This window comes from Hyla sarda, chromosome 4, assembly GCF_029499605.1.
Source record: "Hyla sarda isolate aHylSar1 chromosome 4, aHylSar1.hap1, whole genome shotgun sequence".
Taxonomy (NCBI): Eukaryota; Metazoa; Chordata; class Amphibia; order Anura; family Hylidae; genus Hyla; species Hyla sarda.
Window position 1 is genome coordinate 6,658,090 of NC_079192.1, and position 25,130 is coordinate 6,683,219.

A 25,130-nucleotide genomic window follows, 5' to 3' on the forward strand; every position below is an offset into this window, starting at 1 on the left:
TATATGGGTTACTGATGCCTCAGAGGTGGGGCCTGGGTCTGGAAATTTCTAATTTTTGGATAGCGGGTGCTAGCAATGAGAAATCTTTGTCAAAAATTTCATATATTGTGTTGTTTTTTGGGGGGGATTGTGAAGCCCTGGTGTGTAGTGTACTAGTGCATCAGCCAACTCCACGCTGTGCCATTCAGCCACTAAATGGTCTCCTCTTGCTGCCAACATGTCCACGCTATGTCATTCAGCCACTATATGGTCTCCTGACACTGATGCCACCACCAGGCTCTGTCATTGTGCTGCTGTGCAGCAGTGATTCTAAGAGCGATGCTGGTAATCTGCATGTTATTCTGAATAACAGTATTATTTCACTACCCCAGCACACTCCATATGCGTTTTATGACACAGCAAAGTGTTCTATACCCCTATAGAGGCTGTATGTAGGCTAGAAATAGCCTTTTTTAACATCGATTCGCCGCAAATACATTTTGATCAAAACTACTTTTCGGGGAAATTTGGCGAATCGTCCGAATCAAATTTTTGAAAAGTTCACTCATCTCTAGCGGTAAGAATTGAGGGATGTTATATCCACATTATTTTATTTATAGATTATTATATCATTGTTACAAATTACATATTTAACATTTCCTGAAGAGATTTTTTAATGTCCTTATTCCTCAGACTGTATATAATGGGGTTGACCAGAGGAGTAAACACAGTATATAGCAGGGAGAGGATTTTACTCATGGTCAGTGTTTGTCCTTTTGTTGGGACAATATAAACACTGAACAATGTTCCATAGAATATGGAGACCACAATGAGGTGGGAGCTACAGGTGGAGAAGGCTTTCTGTCTTCTGATATTGGATTGGATTCTTAAAATGTTTAATATAATATTGACATAAGATATGATCATGATTATTATGGGGAGGAGTGCCGCTAAGAAACATATTATAAAGACCTCTATTTCAATAGTGTAAGTACTGGAACAGGCGAGTTCTACTAAAGGAACAAGATCACAGAAAAAATGGTCAACGATATTTGGTCCACAAAATGTCATCACCGATATTGTTATGATGTAAAGCAATGCAATGGAAAAACCTAACAACCAACATATGGCGGCCAGTACAATACAATGGACCCTTGTCATGATTAGTGTTGCTCACGAATATTCGCAATTCGAATATTATTCGCGAATATCGCATATTCGCGAATTCGCGAATTTCGCGAATATAGCGCTATATATTCGTAATTACGAATATTCGTTTTTTTTTTTTTTTTTTTCTTCACAGTACACATCACAGTGATCACCCCTCTCTGCTTCCAGCTTGTGTGGTGTAAAGAAGGCTCTAATACTACTGTGTGAGACTGGCGCGCGAACATTCGCATATACGAAAATTTGCATATGCTAATTTTCGCATATGCGAATTTTCGCATGTGTTAATTTTGTATGTGCTAATATTCACATATGTTAATTTTCGCATACGTGAATGTTCGCATATGCGAAAATAAAACGAGAATATAACGAATATGCGAATATTCGCGAATGTATGACGAATATTCGTCCATATATTCGCGAATATTCGCGAATTCGAATATGGCCTATGCCGCTCAACACTAGTCATGATAGAGAAGTAACTGAGAGGATTACAGATGGCCACATATCTGTCATAAGACATCACTGTGAGGAGAAAACATTCAGATACTTCTGAAGCAGCAAAAAAATACAACTGAGTCAAACAACATATGAAAGTAATGGTCACCCCATTATTCAGTAAAACATGGAACATATGGGGGACAATATCTGTGGATATTAAGAGGTCACTGATGGACAGATGTGAGATGAAGAAGTACATTGGGGTGTGGAGGTTCTTGCTGGTGGACACCAGGGTGATGATTAGGAGATTCCCACATATTATCAGACAATAAACCACAAGGAACAGACAGAACAAGACAATATTTGTGGCTCGGCCGTTTTGAAATCCTAAAAGGAAAAACCCAGCGTCCACAGTCAGATTGTTCTCCTGTATAAACAGGAAATAAAAAAAAATGAAAAAGAACTGAAAAACAGTGTTAAGAATTCTCCTTCTACTAATTTATTAGCTCGACCTACAAAATATCAGTAGTGTTGAGGGAGCAGAGTCCAGTGTACCCTGTTTAGTCCCGAACTTCGGAGAAACCTCGGCTCACCAGACTTTCCAACAAAGCTCACACAAACCTGGCAATGTAGACATTAGAGCCGTGATCTGTTTAGATCACTGCTTGACTATAACATCCCGCTGGGCTGAGCGCTGTGCACCAGTCCAGCAAGGGAAAAGTTAAAGGGGTTATCCAGGAAAAAAAATGTTTTTATATTTCAACTGGCTCCTGAAAGTTAAACAGATTTGTAAATTACTTCTATTAAAAAATCTTAATCCTTTCAGTACTTATGAGCTTCTGAAGTTAAGGTTGTTCTTTTCTGCCTTAGTGATCTCTGATGACACGTGTCTCGGGAAACGCCCAGTTTAGAAGCAAATCCCCATAGCAAATCTCTTCTAAACTGGGCGTTTCCCGAGACAGGTGTCATCAGAGATTACTTAGACAGAAAAGAACAACCTTAACTTCAGAAGCTCATAAGTACTGAAAGGATTACGTTTTTTTTAATAGAAGTAATTTACAAATCTATAGAACGAAGATAGAAAAATGTCTGCACTCACCATGCCATTTCAAATGATTCGCTTTATTGGATTCTTCAGATTTCCATTAAAAAGCATGAGACAAAAACAACCGAGTGCAGGGAGGGGGAGCAGCTACGGGCAAGGAGACTAGGAGCGGCTGTCAGGAACAACAGCACCGTTTCGCGTTATTCACGCATCTTCCAGGTTCCTGATGCGTGAATAACGCGAAACGGTGCTGTTGTTCCTGACAGCCGCTCCTAGTCTCCTTGCCCGGAGCTGCTCCTCCTCCCTGCACTCGGGTGTTTTTGTCTCATGCTTTTTAATGGAAATCTGAAGAATCCAATAAAGCGAATCATTTGAAATGGCATGGTGAGTGCGGACATTTTTCTATCTTCGTTCTACTATATATGAAAGACTGTCTCTGTGATTGTCCAGCACCATATACCAGCCATACACCCGAACACATTGATTGCTGCACCTGCATAGTGGTTCTCTAGCAGTGCCCACCCACTTTTTCTACCTCTATTTAATTTACAAATCTGTTTAACTTTCTGAAGCCTGTTGAGATATATATATATATATATATATATATATATATATACATATATATATATATATATATATTTATATATATATATATATATATATATATATATATATATATATATATGTGTTTTTTTTTTCCTGGAATACCCCTTTAACTAATTGCTGTATACTGTTTACTGAAGATTGAAGATTCACTTACCACCTCGTTCTTGCCGCAGCCTCTTATTCTTTAGCCCCACCTCTAATGATGGAGTCACTATAAGCGGGGCTAAAGCAGAAGTGGAAGGGTATAGACAGGATCAAAATTGGTAAGAATGGGTCTGTTCACAATGGCCCTCATGTACTAAGCTAAAACTAACTAGTTTTTGTCTGGTTATTTTGGTGCATTGTGTCTGCAGCAATGTGCACCAGGAAAATCCAACAACCCCGACTTTGCATAGTTAAAAGCAAAAAAAGGGGAGAAATGGAGCGTGATCTGTCGCAAAGGGGCGTGGACTGCTAGAAAAGGGGCATGGTTTCACAACCCAACCTATTTACTATTGAATTCAGCGAAAATCCTGTGAATAAATGGCTTTAAATTTCCAGTTAGAAAAAGCTGGTCAGAGTGCTACTGTAGAAAATGCTGGAATTGAGGAACTGAAGAATGTTACATAGTATTCCAAATAAGCCATGAGTGTCACTGTGCACTTGGTCTCTCTGCAGTGAGATGATGGCTACAGCTGCCGTTAGTCTGTAAATGCCCAATAGTCAATAAATGTGAACAGAAGCTTTTCGGTATGGTGTACCACAGTTCTTACAGGGGGACTCTTCCACCAGAATCCTGGTCGGGAGGGCGTGGACGAGTGCCCCTCTAACAACTGGTCTTGTGGAACTTTTTGCCCGCGTCAAGAACGGGACAGAATTTTGTGAACTGTATTTTATAGCATTTTTTTTTTACTGTGTTATCTTTACACCTTATCTTCTTTACCTACTTACCGTATTTATCGGCGTATAACACACACTTTTTAGGCTAAAATTTTAGCCTAAAGTCTATGTGCGTGTTATACGCCGATACACCCCCAGGAAAGGCAGGGGGAAAGAGGCCGTCGCTGCCCGCTTCTCTCCCTCTGCCTTTCCTGGGGTCTAGAGCCCTGCTGCCGGCCCTTCTCTCCCCCTAGCTATCGGCGCCGCTGCCCGTTCTGTCCCCCTGACTATCGGTGCCGGCGCCCCATTGCCGGCGCCGATAGCCAGGGAGAGAGAAGCGGCGACGACAGCCAGGGGGAGAGAAGGGGCAGCGGCACTCATTGCCTGCGCCGCTGCCCTGTTGCCTCCCCCCATCCCCGGTGGCATAATTACCTGGGTCGGGTCCGCGCTGCTGCAGGCCTCCGGCGTGCGTCCCCTGCGTCGTTGCTATGCACGGCGCGACGCACTGACGTCATGTGCCGCGCCGTGCAGCGCATAGCAACAACGCAGGGGACGCACGCCGGAGGCCTGCAGCAGCGCGGACCCGACCCAGGTAATTATGCCACCGGGGATGGGGGGAGGCAACGGGGCAGCGGCGCAGGCAATGGGTGCCGCTGCCCCTTCTCTCCCCCTGGCTCTCGGCACCACTTCTCTCCCCCTGGCTATCGGCGCCGGCAATGGGGCGCCGGCACCGATAGTCAGGGGGACAGAACGGGCAGCGGCGCCGATAGCTAGGGGGAGAGAAGGGCCGGCAGCAGGGCTCTAGACCCCAGGAAAGGCAGGGGGAGAGAAACGGGCAGCAACTGCCTCTCTCCCCCTGCCTTTCCTGGGGGTATATCGGGGTATACACGCACCCTCATTTTACCATGGATATTTGGGTAAAAAACTTTTTTTACCCAAATATCCTTGGTAAAATGAGGGTGCGTGTTATAGGCCGGTGCGTGGCATACCCCGATAAATACGGTAATTCAGGCATTAGAGTCCACAAGGACCCTGTGTTCCATATGTTATATGACTATAACCTCATATTAAATAATTTGTATCAAATTCACAGAAAAAACACTAAAAATTAACGGGATCCATTATAGATCCAATGGCCAACACACAAAAAAAATGAAAAAAGGTATTTTGCTGTATACAATTCCGGTAATGGGTGATAATTGCAGTCTTAAATTAAAAATGCACACAGAGTAATGCTCAATCAGAGTATGTACACAGGAACCAACCTAAAGGTGGGGTACAGGTAGGGAAAGGATAAGGTAGGGTGCTATAGGGCGATGTATATAAGGCCAATTAGTGAGTACGGCCACTACCTAACACTCACCCTATTGTCACCCTAAGTCTACTCCTGCCGCTAGGCGGAGTTAACACCCTTATAAGGTTGGCCCCACTCCGGAACCTAGGTCTGTTCTGTCCTTAGAATTACCTGACCTAAGACAAAAAGGAAGAAGGACTCACTGTCTCACTGGGGAACCCTGTCTGGCTATGGGTTAGGGATTGGATACCCTAAACCTACTCATGTACCAGTGAGAAGGTGGAATATAAATAAACCAGAGATATACAGGGTTACCACTTGGTTACTCATTCAATATGGGTGCATCCTGTAACCTAATACACCACATGGGAAATGGATACATTACACATAGAAATTGATAATGAATTATAGACAGAATTGATTATAAATGCATAGATATGAATTCACAGAAATCATGGAAAGAAAAATCAGTATTGATATTCAAGGATCAATTACAGATACCAAGTTGTCAATATAGCCAACCACCTGCCATAATCAGGTGAAATCAACAAGTATCCTAGTAGTCACATCTGGACTATTAATAAGTACATATCAAGTGTGAATCAACTAACACATATCTGTCTTTATATACAAATGGCTACAGGTCTAATGCATGATATAAGATGCTGAACCCATATACTAGACAGACCTTAACTGATAAATAACAATAGGTCTGATACATAGAACAAAATGCTAAACCCATATACTTATCAAACTCTGATTGATGGATGACTCTGGTGCACGGTCCCAACGTGTTTCACCCCCCCCCCCCCCGTTCATCAGGGGACAGTCTGGGGGCAGTCAAAGTGGGAGACAATCCTGGATGGCCGATGGGGAGCAGGATATATGCGGACTGCTTGTGGCCATGCTGACATTCACCCAGCTTCCGGATAAAATAGTATGTTTAAGCCACTCCCTCTGAATAACCAGACCAATCAAAGCAAGTCTAAACTGTTGGAGCTCACCTGCATAGGTGTATAGAGTCTACTGGACATTACGTGGAACGCCAGTGTTTGTTGATGCCTAGCGCTCCACTGTCTCAGTATGCGCACTTCCGGTATATAATATCCGGAGGGGCAGTCAACCACATGACTCTGCATGTATAGCATTACCATGGTGGAGGACGTGTCGCCATGGCGTACCTCCATTCACGTGATCCGGGGACCCGGATCACATGACCTGATGATGTATCAGCCCAGCGTGTGTTGTTGTAGATACCAACACGCTAGAGCCGAGGTGAGTAAAGGAGGGAGTGCCGCCTTATTAGGCTTGACTGCAGGGATAGGATTAACCCTGCATAGCCCGGACAGCCCAGCGTCCAACAGTGGTCAGGTGAACACTGGATATCTAGATATTTTATCACAATTCTATACGTAGGCTACAAATACATATCTGTCAGCATCACACTAAGATTAAATATACGTATACTTCCACATATGAATAGACCAAGCTCCTGCAGATCCACTAAATAAACAGGGATGACATTAATTATTCATTAATGCATTGCTGGATAAATGATATAATAATAGCAACACATATATAAGGTAAGGATGAGACATAATATTCTCATGATACATTTTAGTGACACAATTTTTGTGTCAATATAATTAGCCAGTTCTTGACACTGCAAAGTGACCCTGAATAGATTCAATAGAAAATGTATGATCTCATCCTACCAATAGGTATCACTACCGTAATAAAACATGGTAAAATATATTCAGACAAGGTATATTCATAGTATCCGCAAAAGAATGTGTCATATTGAATGAGTAACCAAGTGGTAACCCTCTATATCTCTGGTTTATTTATATTCCACCTTCTCACTGTTACATGAGTGGGTTCAGGGTACCCAATCCCTATCCCATAGTCAGACAGGGTTCCCCAGTGAGACAGTGAGTCCTTCTCCCTTTTTGTCCTAGGTCAGGTAATTCTAAGAACAGACCTAGGTTCCGGAGCGGGGCCGCCCTTATAAGGGCGTTACCTCTGCCTAGCGGCATGAGTAGACTTAGGGTGACAATAGGGTGAGTGTTAGGTAGTGGCCGTACTCACCAATTGGCCTTATATACATCCCCCTATAGCACCCTACCTTATCCTTTCCCTACCTGTACCCCACCTTTAGGTAGGTTCCTGTATACATACTCTGATTGAGCATTACTCTGTGTGCATTTTTAATTTAAGACTGCAATTATCACCCATTACCGGGATTGTATGCAGCAAAATACCTTTTTTCATTTTTTTTGTGTGTTGGCCATTGGATCTATAATGGATCCTTTTTAATTGGATATTTATTAAAAGTTAATTTTTAGTGTTTTTTCTGTGATTTTGATTTCGAGTACACTAAAAATCTATGATATACGGTGATTTGTTGTAAATAATTTGTATCAATTTTTATTTGGTTTGAACATGAGTATTTATTAATCATCTAATTATTAATTATGTATTGCACTTTTTTACTATTTGGGTGTCTAATAGTATCCAGTCAGCCATTATTCATACATTCCCCGCCACGCCATCATACTCCTATCCTATCACTCACACGGTCCATCACAGACTCAACAAACACATACTTTTCTAGACACTATACTGACCTTTGTGAAGATGAATCAGGGATGGATCAGCCAGGATTTTCACCCACCAATGCCTGATGCATCAGCGTAGATTGACCATGGTGCCACACCATCACTTCACAAATATGGATAGTGCAAAACAGATTTAAGGTGCTGCTCCCCAGTTACAGAAACTCCTCCGCATCAAACCATCAGTAAATGTTGAGGATATACATTACGTAAAACTTAACGTTTCTTAGGATAAATTATATGGACCTCAATTTTTTTTATATATAAGAAAAGGAGTTATTTTCACAAATATTAATGTGATGCAATCACCTAAATCATCTTAAAGGTGGAGGGGAAATGTGTATGGTCCATTGTAACCAGTGGGGGTAAAACACTTCCCCTGTAAGGCCCCACTCTCACATTATTAATTCCCTTCTTGACAAGTGTTAGTCGACCTAAAAATGGTGGCCCCACACAGGAACCTCTCCCTATTACCACCTACAAACACTGCCATTTCCCAGGGTTTTTAGGTGGAAATAGGGATTGGTTCCTGTGTGGGGCCGCCCATTTTTGGGCGAGTAACACTTGCCTAGAATGGAATTAATAATGCGAGAGTAGGGCCTTACAAGGGAAGTTTTTACCCCAACCGTTTACAATGGACCATACGTTGTTCCCTTCCACCTTTTAGAGGTCTTTGCATCAAATCAATACTTAGTGGTGTAGGTGGCACATGGTGTTTTTGCAAACCTTTTCTTTTATTAAATGAAAAACTTATGCCAGCTTCAAGCTCTCATACAGCCATCATATGTTCTCCTCATGCTTATGCCAGCTCCAGGCTGTCCCATTCAGCCACCATATGTTCTCCTCATGCTGATGCCAGCTCCAGCCTGTCTCATTCTGCCACCATATTTTCTGCTCATGCTGCCGCCAACTCCAGGCTGTGTCATTCAGCAACTATATGGTCTCCTCTTTCTCCTGCCAACTTCAGGCTGTGTCATTCAGCCACTATATGGTCTCCTCTTGCAGTTGTCAACTCAAGGCCGAGTCATTCTACCAGATTATGGTCTCCTCATGCTGCTGCCACCTCCAGGCTAAGTCACTGTGCCGCCATTTGGTCTCCTCATGCTGTTGACACATCTGTCATTGTGCCGCTCTGCGACAGTGATTCTAATAGTGATGCCTCTAATCTGCATGTCATACTGAATAGCTGTATTATTTTACTAACACAGCACACTTTCCATGCGTGTTACAGCAAGGCAAAGTGTTCTACTCCCCTATTGAGGCTCTCTGTAGCCCAGAAATAGCAGTTTTTATTTATTTAAAATTTTATTTATTACAAATAACTTCGGACCAAATCAATTTTTTGGGAAAATTCAACGAATTGTCTGAATCTAATTTTTCAAAAATTCGCTCATCTTTAATATTTGGTATTGCCGCATGCATAAATGTCCAAACTATTAAAATATTATGTTCTTGATCCCACACAGTAAACGGGGTGAACATAACAAAATATTTTACACCAAAAATACAGATTTTTAATCACATCATACATCAGAATAAAAATTAATAATAATCGATCAGAAATTCCAATTAACCCCTTAATGACGTAAATGTGCATCCTGGTGCAGAGGTACTTTGCGCACCAGGATATACATTTATGTCCTGTACTTAACCGTGAGCATCGGAGTGGTACTCGCGTCAGCATGACAGGTCCCAGCTGCTATTAGCAGTAAGGGAACTGCCGGTAATGGCGGACATCATGGATCATGCTGATGTCGCCATTAACCCCTCAGATGCCATGTTCAATACAGATCACAGCAACTGCGGCAGTGCGATACCTGAAATTTCTGATCTGATCGTCCGCAGCATGGCTGCGGGGATTAGATCAGCTGAAATGGTGGCCAGAGGTCTCCTCACCTGCCTCCACTGCATTCCCTGGGTCTTCTACTCTGATCTGCCTTCCAGCAGACTAGAGCAGAAGATCGCCGATAATACTGATCAGCGCTAAGCCTATGTATAGCACTGAACAGTATTGGCAATCTAATGATTGCCATGAATAGTCCTCTACGGGGACATAATGAGTTAAAAATAAAAGTTAAAAAAGTAAAAAAAAAAAGTAAAAAACAAATTTGAAAAATCCCCCCCCAAAAAAAAAAAAAAATTTAATCACCCTTTTTCCCTATTTTACTCAAAAAACGTGTAAAAAATTATAATTATTAAACATATTTGGTATTGCCGCATGCGTAAATGTCCCATCTATCAAAATATAATGTTAATGATCCCGTATGGTGAACGGCGTAAACGTAAAAAAAAAAAAAAGTGCTAAATTGCTGCTTTTTAGTCACATCGCATTCACAAACATTTTTATTAAAAGCAATAAAGAGCATCTGGAGCAACAGAAGAAGGGTATGACACACAGCTGAGGTGGTGGAGCCTTAAAAAGGGAGCGGCGTGCCACTGGGTGATGCAGCAGGCTGGACCACCTCATCGGAGCCACGGTTCTTCCAAGCCGCTTTATGGTGATGTTTCATATGTTGATGCAGGGCTGTGGTACCAACATTGGGACCCTGGCCATGCTTCACTTTCTGCCGACATATCTTGCATGTGGTCATGTTAACATCTTCTGGATGCTTGATGAAAAACTGCCACACAGCCAAGTAGCTCATTTTCCCCCCAACAGGCCTCACTGACTGACTGCTACTGCTACCGACTCCAGGAACCCCTGTTCCACTACCTTACTGGCAGGTATTCTAACCCGGGCATGTTTGGCTCCAGTCTTCCCACTGCTGCCACCATGCTGACTGCCAACCATTCTACCACCTTGCTGGCTCAGCTGCTGCCTCACAGGCAACCTGCAACCCTCTTCTTCTAATGATGATGAAGCCCCTTCTGCACTCCTGCTGCCAATCGCCCCTAGTCTGCTGCGACCTCTGCCTGTGCCTGATGAATTTAGGCCTCTGCCAATCCTCTGTGCTCGTCTTGGCACTTCTCTGCTTGACATACTTAAACACTAGCTGAGTGCGTATATGTTGCACTTATGAGAGGAGGACAATACGCTCCACTACGCTTACAACTGTATAAGGCTACAAAACTAGGTTTGTAGGTTTGGCTGGCTGTAACAGAGTTCGCCACTCAGGGATTGTCACACAATCAACAGAGCAAGAGATGGGAGAACAGCACCAGGTTTATTGTCAGAGATCACAAAATAAAACACAATCCACAGGATGAGGGGTGATCCGGAGTATTGGCAAACAATGGGCAACAGAAAAGCACAGTCACTGGGCACAGTCACTCAGCCTCAACTCCTCTATCCTAGAAATTCTCCAGATTCTTGGGCACAATCTCCAGGGGAGTGTTGTACTAGCAGCAACTCTTACCCCTGAGATCATCACAGCAACTGCAGCACAAGACTCCCCAACTATTGTGGTACTACATGTCCCAGCAGACTCTGTACTAACATCAGGTCCTGTCTCTGGGACATCACACACTACTCTGAATCCCCCACCCAGCTCTTCTTATCTTCCCAGATTCCTGTAGGAGGAAGGGAGGCACCTGCAGCGTCTCCAAGATTTCTTTCCCCAGACCTGAGGTGGGCAGCAGGAATATTTTGCATTCCTTTGGCCAGCATCTTTCTGTGTCCATCTCGTGTCCAGACCTACCAACCATGACAACAGAACACCCTGCCCCCTCCACAACACATAGAATAATGGCCTAAGTTACCTACATAATACATGTGAAACTCAGGAAGAATTATAAGGAATACTTTGGTGCTGGTACACAATCACACTGGCCTTTCAGAGTAACTGGCCCAAATGAGTTAAACAGGAAAAAAAAATTGTTCACCACCTATTTGCGTACAGGTTACACTTATGAGAGGAGGACAATACTCTCCACAATGCTTACAACCTGTATTAGGCACTAAAAGCAGGTGACTATGGCTTTTAGTGCCCACCCTAAATGGCTCCTATTAGCTTTAAAGTTGTAGTACACCCCAGTGCAGCAGTACAGAGTCGCTGTGTAGTATATCCCAGTACAGTATTATTAGGCACTAAAAGCTGATGACTATGGCTTTTAGTCCTCACCCTAACTGGCCCCTATTAGCTTTAGAGTTGTAGTACAACCCAGTGCACCAGTACAGAGTTGCTGTGTAGTACACCCAAAAGTGTACTTTCTTTCTCTCTCTCCCCTGTCACTGCTTTTCTGCAGTGATTTGGGCTTGTGGTGAATCGCTTCTGTAAAGCTTTATTTTCTGTGGCACACACACTGCTCTCTCTCTCTCTGCAAAAGAACGCTGAAACGTCTGGCTCACGATTATATAGGGCTGTGACATCACAGGGGCTGGCTGTTGATAAGCTGCATGCCACCATGTGATTCAGGGTCATCTATCTGTCCCCCCTTCCCAGGATTCCTTTCCCCATATCCTCACATGTGGATTCGCCATTTTAACCCCCCCCCCCAGCCTGCAGATAATGGAGTCCATAAAACGAATTGCGGCGATATTCGGTTTCGTTACAAATCTAATTTTTTATGAAATTCGTTACAAATTCGGATTTGTCACATTCGATTCGCTCATCCCTAATCCCAACATTGTCGCCCTCCATTTAGGACCTTTAGGTGGAAATGTGTGCTATGTCTCTCCGGGTGTCAACCATAGAGCACAGAGTCCAAACAGCTGAGGAAACCTCCACCCATACCTTCTCTCCTATCTAAACCCTTCTATCTGACCATGCAGCTATAAAGGAGTGCGGAGGTCTTGTCTTTATATGACTTTTCCTGTTGATTACTTCCTGCCCTATATTACATTACGTACAATAACTTATATTACACATTACATACAATAACTTATATTACACATTACGTACATTAACTTATATTACACATTACATATAATAACTTATATTACACATTACATACAATAGCTTATATTACACATTACGTACATTAACTTATATTACACATTACATATAATAACTTATATTACACATTACATACAATAGCTTATATTACACAAATTACATACAATAGCTTATATTACACATTACATACAATAACTTATATAACACGCATTACATACAATAACTTATATTACACACATTACGTACAATAACTTATATTACACATTACATACAATAAATTACATTACACACATAACATACAATAACTTATATTATACACATTACATACAATAAATTACATTACACACATTACATACAATAACTTATATTACACATTACATACAATAACTTATATTATACACATTACATACAATAACTTAAAGTACAACTATTACATACAATAACTTATATTACACATTACATACAATTACTTATATTACACACATTACATACAATTACTTATATTACACACATTACATTCAATAACTTATATTACACACATTACATACAATAACTTATATTACACATATTACATACAATAACTTATATTACACACATTACATACAATAACTTAGATTACACATTACATACAATTGCTTATATTACACACATTACATACATTAACATATATTACACACATTACATACAATTACTTATATTACACACATTACATAAAATAACTTATATTACACATTACATACAATAACTTATATTACACACATTACATACAATAACTTATATTAAACATTATATACAATAACTTATATTACACACATTACATACAATAGCTTATATTACACATTACATACAGTAACTTATATTACACATATTACGTACAATAACTTATATTACACACATTACGTACAATAACTTATATTACACACATTACATACAATAACTTATATTACACACATTACGTACAATAACTTATATTACACACATTACGTACAATAAATTTTATTACACACATTACATGCAATAACTTATATTACACATTCCATACAATAACTGATATTACACATTACATACAATAACTTATATTACACATTACATACAATAACTGATATTACACATTACATACAATAACTTATATTACACATTACATACAATAACATATATTACACATTACATACAATACATTACATTACACACATTACATACAATAACTTATATTATACACGTTACATACAATAACTTATATTACACACATTACATACAATAACTTATATTACACATTACAAACAATAACTTATATTACACACATTACATACAATAACTTATATTACACACATTACATACAATTACTTCTATTACACACATTACATTCAATAACTTATATTACACACATTACGTACAATAACTTATATTACACATTACATACAATAACTTATATTACACACATTACATACAATTACTTCTATTACACACATTACATTCAATAACTTATATTACACACATTACCTACAATACCTTATATTACACATTACATATAATTACTTATATTACACACATTACATACAATAACTTATATTATACACATTACATACAATAACTTATATTACACACATTACATACAATAACTTTTATTACACATTACATGCAATAACTTATATAACACATTACATGCAATAACTTATATTACACATTACATACAATTACTTATATTACACACATTACATACAATTACTTATATTACACACATTACATTCAATAACTTATATTACACACATTACATACAATAACTTATATTACACACATTACATACAATAACTTATATTACACATTACATACAATAACTTATATTATACACATTACATACAATAACTTAAAGTACACACATTACATACAATAACTTATATTACACATTACATACAATTACTTATATTACACACATTACATACAATTACTTATATTACACACATTACATTCAATAACTTATATTACACACATTACATACAATAACTTATATTACACATATTACATACAATAACTTATATTACACACATTACATACAATAACTTAGATTACACATTACATACAATTACTTATATTACACACATTACATACATTAACATATATTACACACATTACATACAATTACTTATATTACACACATTACATAAAATAACTTATATTACACATTACATACAATAACTTATATTACACACATTACATACAATAACTTATATTAAACATTATATACAATAACTTATATTACACACATTACATACAATAGCTTATATTACACATTACATACAATAACTTATATTACACACATTACATACAATAACTTATATTACACATATTACGTACAATAACTTATATTACACACATTACGTACAATAACTTATATTACACACATTACATACAATAACTTATATTACACACATTACGTACAATAACTTATATTACACACATTACATACAATAACTTATATTACACATTACATACAATAACTTATATTACACATTACATACAATAACTGATATTACACATTACATACAATAACTTATATTACACATTACATACAATAACTGATATTACACATTACATACAATAACTTATATTACACATTACATACAATAACTTATATTACACACATTACATACAATAACTTATAATACACACATTACATACAATAACTTATATTATACATTACATACAATAACTTATATTACACATTACATACAATAACATATATTACACAGTACATACAATAACTTATATTACACATGTTACATACAATAACTTATATTACACATTACATACAATAACATATATTACACAGTACATACAATAACTTATATTACACATTACATACAATACATTACATTACACACATTACATACAATAACTTATATTATACACATTACATACAATAATTTATATTACACACATTACATACAATAACTTATATTACACATTACAAACAATAACTTATATTACACACATTACATACAATAACTTATATTACACACATTACATACAATTACTTCTATTACACACATTACATTCAATAACTTATATTACACACATTACCTACAATACCTTATATTACACATTACATATAATTACTTATATTACACACATTACATACAATAACTTATATTACACACATTACATACAATAACTTATATTACACATTACATACAATAACTTATATTACACACATTACATACAATTACTTCTATTACACACATTACATTCAATAACTTATATTACACACATTACCTACAATACCTTATATTACACATTACATATAATTACTTATATTACACACATTACATACAATAACTTATATTACACACATTACATACAATAACTTATATTACACACATTACATACAATTACTTATATTACACACATTACACATAATAACTTATACAGTGGTCCCTAAAGTTACAATATTAATTGGTTCCAGGAGGACCATTGTGTGTGAGAAACCATTGTATGTTGAGACCATAACTCTATGGAAACCTAAAAACCACAAGAAAATGGAGCCCTTCAAAAAATAATATTACAAATATACTTCAAGAAATACACAATCATAAAAATGAGGACTCACACCACAGATGGGGGGACAAAAAACAGCAAGGGGGACCACCACCCCCAGAAGGGAGCTAATGAGGCAGGGCATGCATAGCTATGATGGCATAATACATTATAATATATATATATAGATGAAGTGCAATAGTGTCCCACTAGGACTACAAAAGCTACACAAGAAAAAGTTATAACAGACACATACTTATGCACTGCTCCACGAAGGCCTGGGGGGTCACCCTTGCTGTTTTTTGTCCCCCATCTGTGGTGTGAGTCCTCATTTTTATGATTGTGTATTTCTTTAATAAAGTATATTTGTAATATTATTTTTAAACGGCTCCATTTTTCTTGTGGTTTTTCAATTGACTATGGGAGTTTAGTAGCATTTTTCATTATTAGGTGTTTATTTCTTTTTAGAGGATTTTTTTCTTCCTTTTTTAACTATTTTTTCCCCTATTTTGGGTTGCACCTATTTTTGATGTCTGCATATTTCTATGGAAACCTGGTAATTGGTTCTGAAGCCACCAAAATGTCATCCAAAAATAGTAAAAAGTGATCATTAAAGAAAAATAAGTAGATACTAATACAGATAAAGCAAATCCTTACATATAAAAGTAATAAAGATCTGCTGGGAGCTGTAAATCACTGTCTATGTCAGTGTTTCCCAACCAGGGTGCCTCCAGCTGTTGGCTGTCCGGGCATGGTGGGAGTTGTAGTTTTGCAACAACTGGAGGCACCGTGGTTGGGAAACAATGGTATATGTAGAGGACAGGAGCTTCTTCAGGGTCCTGTACAGTTCACATAGTGTCCCAAATGGAGCCGCCCTTACTTGGTGTTCAAAAGAGCAGCTAACCCTGGCACAGGTAAGGAGTAGTACAGAACTTGTAGTTCCTCCCTGTACTGTAGGGGGCACTACCAGACACCAGTCAGTGCATGCACTTCAGTAATACAGGTGATTTCCCAGTAAAATGCCCATTCTGATTGGTCAGTTCCTCCAGTTGTGACAGGTTTCACAGATCTGGACTGTCTGTACATTGTAGGTTGAGGGATCACTGTATTACACACATTGCATACAATAACTTATATTACACATATAACATACAATAATTTATATTACAAATTACATACAATAACTTATATTACACACATTACATACAATAACTTATATTACACACATTACATACAATAACTTATATTACACATTACATACAATAACTTATATTACACACATTACATACAATAACTTATACACATTACATACAATAACTTATATTATACACATTACATACAATAACTTATATTATACACATTATATACAATAACTTATATTATACACATTACATACAATAACTTATATTACACATTACATAAAATAATTTATATTACACACATTACATACAATAACTTATATTATACACATTACATACAATAACTTATATTACACATCACATACAATAACTTATATTATACACATTACATACAATAACTTATATTACACACATTACATACAATAACTTATATTACACACATTACGTACAATAACTTTTATTATACATATTACATACAATAACTTATATTACACACATTACATACAATAACTTATATTATACACATTACATACAATAACTTATACACATTACATACAATAACTTATATTATACACATTACATACAATAACTTATATTATACACATTACATACAATAACTTATATTACACATTACATAAAATAATTTATATTACACACATTACATACAATAACTTATATTATACACATTACATACAATAACTTATACACATTACATACAATAACTTATATTATACACATTACATACAATAACTTATATTATACACATTACATACAATAACTTATACACATTACATACAATAACTTATATTATACACATTACATACAATAACTTATATTACACACATTACATACAATAACTTATATTATACACATTACATACAATAACTTATACACATTACATACAATAACTTATATTATACACATTACATACAATAACTTATATTATACACATTACATACAATAACTTATATTATACACATTACATACAATAACTTATATTACACATTACATAAAATAATTTATATTACACACATTACATACAATAACTTATATTATACACATTACATACAATAACTTATATTACACATCACATACAATAACTTATATTATACACATTACATACAATAACTTATATTACACACATTACATACAATAACTTATATTACACACATTACGTACAATAACTTATATTATACACATTACATACAATAACTTATATTACACACATTACATACAATAACTTATATTATACACATTACATACAATAACTTATACACATTACATACAATAACTTATATTATACACATTACATACAATAACTTATATTATACACATTACATACAATAACTTATATTACACATTACATAAAATAATTTATATTACACACATTACATACAATAACTTATATTATACACATTACATACAATAACTTATACACATTACATACAATAACTTATATTATACACATTACATACAATAACTTATATTATACACATTACATACAATAACTTATACACATTACATACAATAACTTATATTATACACATTACATACAATAACTTATATTACACACATTACATACAATAACTTATATTATACACATTACATACAATAACTTATACACATTACATACAATAACTTATATTATACACATTACATACAATAACTTATATTATACACATTACATACAATAACTTATACACATTACATACAATAACTTATATTACAAATTACATACAATAACTTATATTACACACATTACATACAATAACTTATATTACACACATTACATACAATAACTTATATTATACACATTACATACAATAACTTATACACATTACATACAATAACTTATATTACACACATTACATACAATAACTTATATTACAAATTACATACAATAACTTATATTACACATTACATACAATAACTTATATTGCACACATTACATACAATAACTTATATTACACACATTACATACAATAACTTATATTACACATTACATACAATAACTTATATTACACACATTACATATAGTAACTTATATTACACACATTACATACAATAACTTATATTACACACATTACATACAATAACTTATATACACACATTACATACAATAACTTATACACATTACATACAATAACTTATATTATACACATTACATACAATAACTTATATTATACACATTACATACAATAACTTATATTATACACATTACATACAATAACTTATATTACACATTACATAAAATAATTTATATTACACACATTACATATAATAACTTATATTATACACATTACATACAATAACTTATATTACACATCACATACAATAACTTATATTATACACATTACATACAATAACTTATATTACACACATTACATACAATAACTTATATTACACACATTACGTACAATAACTTATATTATACACATTACATACAATAACTTATACACATTACATACAATAACTTATATTATACACATTACATACAATAACTTATATTATACACATTACATACAATAACTTATATTATACACATTACATACAATAACTTATATTACACATTACATAAAATGATTTATATTACACACATTACATACAATAACTTATACACATTACATACAATAACTTATACACATTACATACAATAACTTATATTATACACATTACATACAATAACTTATATTATACACATTACATACAATAACTTATACACATTACATACAATAACTTATATTATACACATTACATACAATAACTTATATTACACACATTACATACAATAACTTATATTATACACATTACTTACAATAACTTATACACATTACATACAATAACTTCTATTACAAATTACATACAATAACTTATATTACACACATTACATACAATAACTTATATTACATACAATAACTTATATTACACACATTACATACAATAACTTATATTACACATTACATACAATAACTTATACACATTACATACAATAACTTATATTACATACAATAACTTATATTACACACATTACATACAATAACTTATATTATACATTACATAAAATAATTTATATTACACACATTACATACAATAACTTATATTATACACATTACATATAATACCGTATATACTCGAGTATAAGCCGACCCGAGTATAAGCAGAAACCCCTAATTTCAACCCAAAATCCCAGGAAAAGTTATTGACTCGAGTATAAGCCTAGGGTGGGAAATACATCATCCCCCCCCCCTGTCATCATCCAGACCCGTCATTAACATCCTCATCATCATCACCGCCTGTCATCATCCAGACCCTCATCATCATCACCTGTCATCATCCCCTTGTCATCATCCCACACATCCCCCCTTCATCATCCCCTTGTCATCATCCCCACCACCCTTCATCATCCCCTTGTCATCATCCCCACCCCCCTTCATCATCCCCTTGTCATCATCCCCACCCCCCTTCATCATCCCCTTGTAATCATCCCACACACCCCCCCTTCATCATCCCCTTGTCATCATTCCCACCCCCCTTTATCATCCCACACCCCCCTTTTATCATCCTCTTATCATCATCCCACACCCCCCCTTCATCATCCTCTTCTCATCATCCGCCCTCAGTGGTCTTCAACCTGCGGACCTCCAGAGGTTTCACAACTACAACTCCCAGCAAGCCCGGGCAGCCATCGGCTGTCCGGGCTTGCTGGGAGTTGTAGTTTTGAAACCTCCGGAGGTCCGCAGGTTGAAGACCACTGCGGCCTTCGACATCATCCAGCCCCCTCTCACCCCCTTTAGTTCTGTACAGTACTCACCTCCGCTCGGCGCTGGTCCGGTGCTGCAGGGCTGTCCGGAGAGGAGGTGGTCCGGTGGGATAGTGGTTCCGGGCTGCTATCTTCACTGGGGGCGCCTCTTCTCCGCGCTTCAGGCCCGGAATAGAGGCGTTGCCTTGACAATGACGCAGAAGTACATTGGCAATGAACGTACCTCTGCGTCGTTGTCAAGGCAACGTGACTATTCTGGGGCCGGGCCCGAAGCGCTTAGAAGAGGCCTCCCCGGTGAAGATAGCAGCCCGGAACCACTATCCCACCGGACCACCTCCTCTCCTGACAGTCCTGCAGCACCGGACCAGTGCCGAGCGGAGGTGAGTACTGTACAGAACTAAAGGGGGTGAGAGGGGGCTGGGTGATGTCGAAGGCCGCAGTGGTCTTCAACCTGCGGACCTCCGGAGGTTTCAAAACTACAACTCCAAGCAAGCCCAGGCAGCCATCTTGCTGGGAGTTGTAGTTTTGAAACCTCTGGAGGTCCGCAGGTTGAAGACCACTGCGGGTGGAGAGTTCACTCGAGTATAAGCCGAGGGGGGTGTTTTCAGCACGAAAAATCGTGCTGAAAAACTCGGCTTATACTCGAGTATATACAGTAACTTATATTACATATTACATACAATAACTTATATTACACACATTACACACAATAATTTATATTATACTCATTACATACAATAACTTATATTATACACATTACATACAATAACTTATATTACACATTACATACAATAACTTATATTACACACATTACATACAATAACTTATATTACACATTACATACAATAACTTATATTACACATTACATACAATAACTTATTTTACACATTACATACAATAACTTATATTACACACATTACATACAATAACTTATATTACACATTACATACAATAACTTATATTACACACATTACATACAATAACTTATATTACACACATTACATACAATAACTTATATTACATATTACATACAATAACTTATATTATACACATTACATACAATAACATATATTACACATTACATACAATAACTTATATTACACACATTACATATAATAACTTATATTACAAATTTCATTCAATAACTTATATTACACATTACATTCAATAACTTATATTACACATTACATACAATAACTTATATTACATACATTTAGAGATGAGCGAACTTACAGTAAATTTGATTCATCACAAACTTCTCGGCTAGGCAGTTGATGACTTGTCCTGCGTAAATTAGTTCAGCCTTCAGGTGCTCCGGTGGGCTGGAAAAGGTGGATACATTCCTAAGAAAGAGTCTCCTAGGACTGTATCCACCTTTTCCAGCCCACCGGAGCACCTGAAAGCTTAAGTAATTTATGCAGGAAAAGTCATCAATTGCCGAGCCGAGAAGCTTGTGACGAATCAAATTTACTGTAAGTTCGCTCATCTTTACTTATATTATACACATTACATACAATACCTTATATAACACACATTACATACAATAGCTTATATTACACACATTACATACAATAACTTATACACATTACATACAATAACTTATATTACACACATTACATACAATAACTTATATTACACACATTACATACATTAACTTATATTACACATTACATACAATAACTTATATTACACATTACATACAATAACTTATATTACACACATTACATACAATAACTTATATTACACATTACATACAATAACTTATATTACACATTACATACAATACCTTATATTACACATTACATACAATACCTTATATTATACACATTACATACAATAACTTATATTACACACATTACATACAATTACTTATATTACACACATTACATACAATAACTTATATTACACATTACATACAATACCTTATATTACACATTACATACAATAACTTATATTACACACATTACATACAATAACTTATATTACACACATTACATACAATAACTTATATTACACACATTACATACAATAACTTATATTACATACAATAACTTATATTACACACATTACATACAAGAAAAAGAGAAAACAACTCAGTGTTTACTCTTTTTTCAGTTATTCTATAAATTGACACAAATTATTATTATCATAGTGATTTTGTTTCCATTTATCCCTTATATGTATCAATGGGATTTTACATGTCTAAAAAACTTTGGTGCTTTGGAATGTGCCAAAGTTTTCAACCTCCCTATTAAAAATTAAAAATCACAGTCTGAATAAAAAACAAGATAAACAATTTCATAAATCTCTGGGATTGTGAAAAATGTGAAAACATGTCCACTTAAAAAAAAATAAAAGTAATGGAACTAAAATGAAACTAAAGGTAATGGAACAGTTGGAAATATAGGCAAACTTTGGCACAAATTTGCTATGTGCCACTAATAAGAAATAGAGAAATACATTCCTTTTTTTTTACTACTTAATATACTCGAAAATCCATAAGTAAATGAAAATATATTTTTTAACCTGTAAAAAAAAAACAACAAATAACAACAACAAACACAATAAAAACTCTAAGTCTATAGAGATTCACTGGGCACTGCTTCAGGATAATGTGTTCTTTAATCATGCGGTCGTTTGGTCAGCACTATTCACACTAGCACATCAGTGGTGGTGCTCTCGCTAAGTCGTCACTGTATATACACACATAGGAGAAGTATTAAAGATAGATGTGGATCACTCACCACGATTCCAATGATGTGTTTCCAAATGGTAAAAGGTGGCTATACATGGACGGATGTATTGGCAGGGCAGTGGATTGTAGGGAGTCCCGTTCTGAGTTATGGCGCCATTTCACACCCTCTGGGCGTTTCCTCAGGCCCGGAATTGACCTTGATTGGTCAATTCCAGGCCTGTGGAAACACCCAGAGGGCGTGAAACTGCGCCGTCGCTCCAGACGGGGCTCCCTGCCATCCACTGACCTGCTGTTACATCCGTCCATGTATTGCCACCTTTTACCGTTTAGAATAAAGAACACAGCATCCGCATCTATCTTTCATACTTCTCCTATGTGACAATAAAAACTCTGTGTTTGAATATAGCTTATGACTATTTAATGGAAATGAATTAGGTTATATTCACAGAGAGAGTAAAATCGGATTCTCTTCTACAGTCATCAGTACATGTAACCTGCATATTGTGCCACTGATCTTATTGTGTTCTATATAGGAAAAGGGGAACAAAAATGTAAAATAGATTATGTCCAAAATACATTGTTTTTTTTTGTTTTTTTTTATAACTATGTTTGTGAAAATTGTAGAGTGCTGCAGAATTTCTGAGCATATTCTCCATCAGACCGGCCTGACTTCTCATTACACTTACCTCAGATATGCTCATTGTCCTAGTGATGGAAATAAATGTCATCTCACAAAAAGAGGATCAGTAGAAGAATGTACAGAATGACAGAGGATACAATCAGCATGATATGGGAGAACATGGGGCCCAATATACATAAGAGAGCATTGAGGAAAATACATTGAGCGGCTTCATATATATATATAAAGAGAAGACAAGGCCCGAGGAGGAAACAAGTCTGTGGAGATTTCTCTTCTCTTGTCTCTTGTGGGAAATAAATGAATCTAATAAAACATAAAAATAAATCTTCTGGTGATCAGCGACCAAATACACAGAAGAATTCATCATGAAGGAAGAGAATCAATAAGAAATGTTATGTTGTCACAAAAGTCTGGTGTCCAGTTCCCTGACCCTGTTGTCACATAACAGCCGATTCAGGAGAACATGGACTGCAGATTTATGATGCGGTGAGGGGACATGTAAGCCTCCCTGGCTAAGGTACCAGT

The 25,130-nt window shown here is 36.1% G+C and overlaps 1 protein-coding gene across 1 annotated transcript; it reads right to left on the reverse strand.

Moving 5' to 3' along the window:
• Positions 1-621: 621 nt before the first annotated feature.
• Positions 622-24,666, reverse strand: LOC130367175 (olfactory receptor 11L1-like). Its single transcript, XM_056569578.1, has 3 exons — positions 24,652-24,666; positions 1,609-2,014; positions 622-1,151 (listed from the first exon to the last, which is right to left on the reverse strand). Exons 1-3 carry the CDS (start codon positions 24,664-24,666, stop codon positions 622-624), a joined length of 951 nt encoding a protein of 316 aa, XP_056425553.1.
• Positions 24,667-25,130: the final 464 nt, after the last annotated feature.